Below are 8,498 nucleotides of genomic sequence, written 5' to 3' on the forward strand. Positions count from 1 at the left end.
GTATATGATGTGTTCCGGTTCCCTAACGCACTGGGGGTGTATTGGGGAACCGTCCACTGAATCACCCCTTCATATCCTCAAGTGGAATTTGTTCCGCAGCTGAGATCCTAAAATCTTAACACTAGTTGGGCCCTGACAAACACAGGGTCTGCTTGTATTTCAGCAAAACAGAATGTATGACATAATCTCACCGACTCCAGGTTGTTGCCCATACTCCTTGTGTCCTAGTCGCTGGGCATTAGGGTTTTTCTTAACAGAGCCAGAGTCCACCTCTCATGGGACTCTTAAACACATCCCTCATGTGCCACTGGCTCTCTAAGTCTCCTCGGCTGTCTCCCAGGGGCCTCCAGCACACATAGCCACCTGGCTCCCCTCTGACGTCTGGGTGGAGTCCTCCTGACCCCTTAACACCTCTGTTCATCTTCTCAGCTGGGGCCCACAACATTAGCCAGCAGCCTTTCCATAAGGGCTGTGCACAGGTGTTCAATTAGGTGCTGACCACTACTAAATGATGGACCCAGGAATCTAGATTTCATCCCACCCAATTCTCTTAGAAATCTCCCAGTTCCAGGATCCAATGCCAAATCCAGAAATCCTGGGAAGAACCGCAAAGTCAGCACTTTCCCAGTACAAGAACTTGCTTCCTGGAACTGCTCAGCCCCTCTGGCTGAGAGTCCTGGGTGACTACAACCCCCAGTTCTACCATGGGATTGCCACACAATACCACACTGGCCATCACACAGCACCAGGTTTGTACGTCACAGCATACTGACTATATAGCCCCAGAGGCGCCAGAGTTCAAATTACACACAGACACACATCTGTGCGCACATGGCAATGTACACACACAAACATGTCTGCGCAATGACGCATGATCAAAACCAGGCATATGTGCATGCGCAGACCATGGTTCTGGCTTCCTGACAGAAGGCCCATTTTTGTGGGGCTGCATATGTGCGTATGCTCGATGGTAAGGGGCGTGCTATGGAGTGCGTTTCCAGCACAAAGGCCAGTGTGCATATATATGCCCCAAGGATGAAGGCTGACCTCTGTGGGCCTGCACATCCCAGATAGCAAGAAATTCTGCTGCAAGTTTGAAAATGACTTGCTAAACTATTACAGACTTGCCAAGCTTCTTAATTTTGTTGCACAATTACAGCAAGTCTGCATTGCAAGTCTCCAGACCAGCAAGCTTGCAGAGCTCTTGCTAAGACCTGCAGGACTCTTGCTGTAGACTTGCCAAGCAAATTTGCTACAAGTTCAAAAAGTGTCAACTAGAACTTGTGCTGCAAGTGTTCTGCAAGTCTTCCACTTGCCAGGAATGTGTGCAGCAAGTTAACAAGAATTACAATTTAACCCCGACACAAGTTTGTGGCAAGTTATCCTTGCTATCTGGGATGTGCTCATGCTCATTGGCAAGGCGTTAAAAAACAGGGACAGATCATTGTCACCAAACAAGTAGAAGTACCTGAACAAGGACCTTCATGGCCAGATCTCCAAGTATTAGTTTAAGGAAAGCTGCAGTATTTTAAAAAGACCAGAAAAGACTTTTAATGACAGCGATGGCGGAGAGTAGGTACAGTATGAATTCAGATGTTTTTGAAGCTATTTTTATCCATCTTTTAGGTATAATACATGTGTGCATTAAACCCGCTCTGATCTCCTAATAACACCTCTGCTCTACCCATTATGATGAGCTGTGGCTTTTCCCCCCACCCTGCAGCCTCCACTCCCCGCCGGAGAGGTACAGTAGGAAGGCTGGGCTCTTAGATTTGCAAAATGACACAGAATGTGCTGTCTGGGCTTCCATACATGAAGGTTTGCTGTTTCCCAGCCCAGTGCTGCTTTTTCCTCCCTCCCTCCCTCCTCCCTTTAATTCTGCATTCAGTACACTGAGCAGTGTGAGGAGGTGGAAGCACAGGCTGTGGCTTTGTCATGTCTCTGCATGGATAAACTGCCGCTGCTGTTGCTGGATCTTTGCATTGCAGTGCTTGCAGCCCTCCCTTCCCATCAATGATGTGAGATCAAGTGTCCGCACTTAGCAGATTTTTTTTTTTTGTTAATTTTTATTTTCTTTGAGGCTTTGGATTCACGTTGTGGTGGAGGTGGGGGGCGCATCTCACCGCTTTACTGTTGGGGGAACCGTGCTGGCTGCTTGCACATCTGTGGATTTGTTGTATTTTTCCGCTGTAGCAGGGACCCGGAGCGAGGGTCCTTAGCGGCAACCTGTCTGTGGATCGCTTGGAGAGAATCTTAAGCATCATCTTCCTCATCCTTCATTTAGAGGGATTGCCATGGCTACAAGTACCACGGGCTCCACACTGCTGCTTCCCCTCAGCCATGCAGTGCAATTGCCTGTAGACCAGGTAGGTAAATGGGGTGATAGGACAAGGGGCATCGGAGGGGTCAGCCGCTGCACGGTGCAGGCACGTGCCTTCTACCGGTGCATTTGACCCTCAAGGGTATAAAAAAAACCAATGTGCTTTTATATATATATATATATATCAATCATATACAACGAAAAAGCAAGTGAGTAAAGTCTTGGAGGTCATAAGTAGCCCATCAACCCTATAGCTGTTTTTGACATTAAAAAGACAAAAGTTAGGAACAGGAAAACTTTTTAAAGGTTTAGCGGCTATCCAATCCCTGCCCGGCACCGGACTTTATTATATATGTGATGTTTTATAACATTAAACACTAACACATACATATTTACCCTTACACTGCTGCCCTACCAGACCTCTTGACTTCGGCGGGCAATGGCCCTTTTAGGCTTGCACCCTTTAGGGTTGGAGATGGGTTCATGACTCGCCACCCTTTTATCTAAAAAGTATGATGTTCTATTTTCTATGTAGCAACATCATATGATACTTGCAACATTCTTTGGAACATCCGCTGTTGTGCATTCTAGCTTTTAAATAGATTGGAACGGAAGGTGGCTTCTTTTTTATAGCAGTGACTCTCTGACAACTTTCTTTAACACTTTCATTTTAAGGATCAGTTCATTTCCAAGTTGACTGTCTTCTTTTTGACAAAATCGAAAGTTGTACTGGCTGAAAGGGCCGGCATATAGACCTGGGAATACAATGTTAATAGTTTTAATATAAGTCATAGGGGTTTGTGTTGAGGGCAGCCATGGTCCACTCCTGATGCTGGACTGTAGGTGGTGAGAAGGTTAAATGAACGGTAAATGCATAAATGTTTATGTTCCTTTTATATAAAAGAGTTTATTCCATTCATGAATACCCATTAGACTTTGCTCAAAACAAAGCTTCTTTATGTAATTGTGCATATTGTGACACTGGGCTTTAACTACTATCTAAAATACATCTATAAAAGACAAATAAAAGCGAGGCACAGTGATTGCACTAAGCCATGACAGCGCCGTCTGATGGCTTATCCATTAATCTATATATTTATACAATATAAAAACATGGGAGGACAGGTTAGTAAAAGTGATCCTTTAACTTATTAAAGGAGAACTATGGGGTTAGGGCTTTCCTCATAGTTCTCCTTAGGGTAACGGGAGGACACAAACTAGCGTTCTCCCGTCACCCTAAGCTCAGTATACTGCAAGCTACAGCTCGCGGTATACTGAGATGCCGCAGCTGAAGCGGATCCCGACAATTATGTCTGGATCCGCCCAGTTGCGTGAGTGACAGCTGGCTCTGCCTATCTAGAGGCAGAGCCAGCTGTACCCGCCCCCTCCCCCGTCCGTTCCGCCAGTCAGCGCTGGAGGATCGGAGCGGGGAATTCAGTCCCTCCCCTGTCACGGCAGAGAGCCGTGACAGGATCGAGAAGTGAGCGAACGCCGGTATGTGTTCGCTCACTTCCTGATCTACTGAGCCGACGTGTGACAGTCTCATTGTCACAGGTCGGCTAGAAATATGAGGTGAGTGAAAAGCAATCACCTCATAGTTCTCCTTTTAAGATACATGGGGCATAGTCAGTATTGTAAAGCTCCAGAACATACCTTGCCTGTCACAGTATGGCTGCTGAAAGACAAGGCTGTGTGCAACATAAAGGAACTTGTGGGCCAGTGCCTAGGGCAGCATGGTTAGAAAGGGCAGCACCAACCCTCAACACTTACAAACTGTGATACCATATATTGTTTCTTTTCTGTCTATCTCTTTACATGTGTGCCTAAATTCATCAAGAGAACTGTAAGAGGAAGAGGGTGCAGGAGGGTTTAGAGTAGTTGGAATGCTCTTTATAAGTTCAGAAAACATGAAACACTGTACTATGGCAGAGTAGTTCTACTTGCCCATGCTGCCTCCACTAGTGCATTCTAGAGTTAGGCCCCGTTCACACCAGGACGTATCGTGAACACTCGTCAAACGTGCACAAAAGTATGTGGCATTCATGATACATGCACAAACATAAAATGGCACTGGCACTACAAATGCAGCTGAGCAAGCGTGAAAATGTCCACGAACGCATGGGGGGAAAAAAAGCAGAACTCATGTTGCCAAATTTGCAAAAAGTATTTATTTTCCATGGTTAGCGCGCATCCAATGACCCAATGGGGAAGTGAGCCAAACGCGGGAAAGAAAATCCTGCAAATGTGCAGTAACGCACGTTCCCATGACTCGTGTCCCTGCTATGCCCTGGCGTGAAAGGGGCCTTACTTCTTTGCTGCGGTTGGCGCGCGTCCAGGGACCCAACGGGGATCAATGGGGATGTGCGCCACATGTGGGAAACAAAGTCCCGCAAACGTGCAGAAACGTGCATTCCCACGAGGCGCATCCACACTACGCCCTGGTATGAACGGGACATTATTGTTACTAAAATACACATGACACAATTAGCAGGGCTTTATAAAAAGCAGCATGATGTCTAAACACAGCTCTGCTAACAGCACCGCTAGAGCACCCCCCCCAAATACCAACTTTCTAAAAATGTGCATTGAATTAGCAATGCCTCAGCTTTCCCCTTACATGCCTGTGCTTGGGGCTGATGAACTGTGAGGTGGAAAGGGGGGTTTGACTACTTTCCCCAGAAGCCAGAGTATTTTAGGGTGGTCTGGCATCACAAAATCAGCTGGCATATTGTGAGCTCTGACGGCCTTGGCCCTCCTTACCATCTTGTCTTGATTTGTATTGCAAATGTAATGTCTTCCTTATATTGCAAAGCGTGGCACAAACTGCTGGCGCTAAGTAAATCCTGTATTATAATAATAATAATAAAATCCGGAACTTTATGGTAGCTCCTGTGCACCAGCTCTTGTAGCCAACTGTACTTTAAAACCTGCTATTAGGGGTTTATATGTGGGCATAGGTATCAAGTGCAGAGTGCCAAACTTTTGTCTGAGGCCTAAAAAAACTTTACAAAGCTCGAGACATTTGGCGTTGTATGAGCCTGGGATATTTGGCATTGCATGTTTTTACTTTGATCATAAGAGTTGTGGGTCACATTAGCAATAATTTTAGGGCTAAAGAAGGCTTGCCAGTGTGCAGTGTCCTTCACCGGGTTTACTGGATGATGTGCCAACTGCATGTTATAACTGTCTCCCCCCTGGGACTAAAACTTCATCTCAGTTATATTCAGGTCCTGGAGTGTTTCTATATATTTACTGATCTTTTATGTACAACGAGTCGTCATTGGGGTTTACCGGCCCATCTGTTTTCTGTTGATCTGCTATCTCCCGATACTATAAAATCTCCATATTACAAATCTATATTGGTTTTCCTATACAGCGGCGTAGAACGTATCTGGCATTTCAGCAGATTGCCTGTACCCGGCAGCTCTTAATTTCTATGTAAATAGAGGTGAGCTTGGTTTAGGCAGCAGTGTAATCCAAAGGTGTCTTTTTTTCAGGAAGTTCTCGCCACAAGGAAAGTATCTTTACAACCGCTTAAGTGTCATTTAATCACGTCTGTGCCAGAGATCACGTATTGTTATGGCTGTTCTGGATTCACAGGAAACTGGATGCATCTGTTTTACTAGGTTTGCAGATCTGTCATTGTTATATATTGGTCATAACATGGCGGTATCAATCTTAAAGTTCACCTTTTACCTCTAGAAATCACATCAGCATATACAGCTCTGCATGTTGATATAAAATCATCTTACATTCATTAGCTAAACAAACATATTTTCATTTTACATACAATTTCTGGTTTTCTGCCTCCTAGTTCTCTTTGGAACAAATGATGTGCCATCCTGGGAAGGTTACATCAGCAGAGTATTGCAGAAATCTCATCTGTAATCTTATGAGATCTCAGGGAAAGGCATTTTCCTCCCCTGAGATGATGTGCATGGTCATATGTCCTTGTCACATGTGCCAGAGTTCCAGGAAGTAAAGGGAGATTAAACAATCTGCCCTTAGTTAAAATGGCCACTGTGAGAAGCATGGGGAGGAAAATAAAAATAAGGTATGCGAAGAATAAAAAGCTGGCAATTATCTAGAAGTATGTGTTTGTAGATTGTCATTACTAAACATTTCTAAAGGTGTCTTTGTTGTTATTTTGAAGATAAGGGTAAAGTTCCTCTTTAAAGGAGTTGTAAAGTCCTAGCATATACTATCCTGTTATAACATCAGCACTGTAATAGGAGTTGTTTTTGATAAAGACAGACCCGGAGAGACTGAGCGGAGGGGCTACATGACTGGGGGAAGGAATAGTCCCGGGAGAAATAGTTAAAGGAGAACTATGAGATGAGTGATTTCCACTCACCTCATAGTTCTAAGCCGACCTGTGACAATGAGACTGTCACAGGTCGGCTCAGTAGAGGTAATAGCTGCTCTTACCTGATTGGCCGTGGGAGTCAGGTGTCCGGGAGGAGCCGCATGGGAAGGAACTGACAAATCCATCAGTCATGCAATCGAAGCTTTGAAAAAATCCCTTTTATGTAGTCAAGTGAGTGCTTCCTTCTGTCTGCCCATCACTTCCTGGATTCCCAGTGTGCTTTCGGAAGTCCGTACTATGGGCAATTTACAAACTTCTAGATGGTTATAACTGGGATGAAATTTATGGAATTTCAATATAGAAATACATATTTAGTTTTAGTTTTTGACCTTAGATACCCTTTAATGAATCATGTGTTGCAAGCATAGCTATGTTTGGATGGTATATGTTACACATCAAATTAGGGATGCACCGATACTGGTGTCGGTGCAGATACTGCGCATTTGAGCGAGTACTTGCCCAAATGCTCCGACCGGCAGTGCTACAAGGGAGCATGAAGCCGGCTTCCCGGCCAATTAGGAAGTCAGGAGGCGGGTCATTACCTGTCTCCTGGCTTCCATATTGGCTAGGAAGCTGTCTTCATGTTGCCTAGCGACACTTTACCAGGGCTTGTGGTTGCTGACCTCACACACATTACAGATGATCAGATTAGTTAGGATTTTCAGTTTGTTGCTCATACTGTCTAGGAATCATGCTTTACTCTCAGCAGCAGTGACCTCCCTCCCTGTCGTATGAATTGCAGTGAAGCTGTAACGGCTCCATGGCCCCACCTGTAGTATGGGGCTCAGTTGTTGGGCAGCAGATGCTTCTGTTGTAGGTAAAACACTACTTCTTCTAGACGAATATGAACTGTTGTGGCAGCTTAAAGTGATCCTTGGCTTTTTTTTATAATGACCGCATGTACTTCTTTTATTTGCTTTCTTCTCCATTTCATTCATTCACGGAAGTAAAAGCAGAAGCTTGGGTGGTAAAACGAGCATTTACCACAATGTGCTGGTGTTTTTGTCTATTGCATATACAGGGTAGCAGTTGGGGTTGTGTATATATACAGTTATATAAGATTGTGTGCTCTTTATATTGTAGTTTTTTATGAATACACCAAAGTGAACATGGGGTTTACCAGTGTACAGCCCATCATAACCTTCTCTGCTGCTTATGACCACTACCGTGTTTCCCCGAAAGTAAGACCTACCCCGAAAGTAAGACCTAGCGCTATCTTCAGGGATTTCTGTAATGTAAGACCTACCCCGAAAATAAGACCTAGTTCTGTGGTAGGTCTTATATTACAGAAATCCCTGATAGCGCTAGGTCTTATTTTCGGGGTAGCTGCACCGTATAATTACATTTTACATGTCACGGCCGCAGCAAAAGGCACGCCCGCACGCCCACCTTTCTGGCTCCATGGACGGCATTAGAGCAGAGAGCGGCCTCAGCTCCCGCCCCCCGCCAGGCGCGCCTTCCCGCACGCCCACCTGTCTGGCTCCCTGGACGGCATTAGAGCTGAGAGCGGCCGCAGCTCCCTCCCGCCCGCACGCCCACCCGCACGCACGAGCGGAGAGCGGACAGCTGCAGCCAGGTACACATAAGACATCCCCCGAAAATAAGACCTAGTGTCTTTTTTTTGTGGAAAAAAAAATATAAGACACTGTCTTATTTTCGGGGAAACACGGTATCTATTTACTCTCCCGCTGGCCCATTTGCTCCCTTGAGCTAAGGAACAAATTACATTGGTATGGTCAGTGCCTACACAGGCCTAAGGACTCCCCATCCCCGCCTGACTGTTCTTGAGCCTGGTGAAGGTGACGTATGCAC

The 8,498-nt window shown here is 45.5% G+C and overlaps 1 protein-coding gene across 1 annotated transcript in view; it reads left to right on the forward strand.

The window, feature by feature from the left end:
- The first annotated feature begins 1,847 nt into the window (after positions 1-1,847).
- Positions 1,848-8,498, forward strand: part of MBOAT2 (membrane bound O-acyltransferase domain containing 2) — a 163,563-nt gene continuing 156,912 nt past the window's right edge. Inside the window, exon 1 of the mRNA XM_018559993.1 lies at positions 1,848-2,366. Coding sequence (XP_018415495.1) covers positions 2,295-2,366 — 72 coding nt within the window. The 5' untranslated portion in view covers positions 1,848-2,294. The remainder of the gene's footprint in view (positions 2,367-8,498) is intronic.

The sequence above is a fragment of the Nanorana parkeri genome, unplaced genomic scaffold (assembly GCF_000935625.1).
Source record: "Nanorana parkeri isolate BGI_ZX_2015 unplaced genomic scaffold, ASM93562v1 scaffold425, whole genome shotgun sequence".
NCBI classification, from domain to species: domain Eukaryota; kingdom Metazoa; phylum Chordata; class Amphibia; order Anura; family Dicroglossidae; genus Nanorana; species Nanorana parkeri.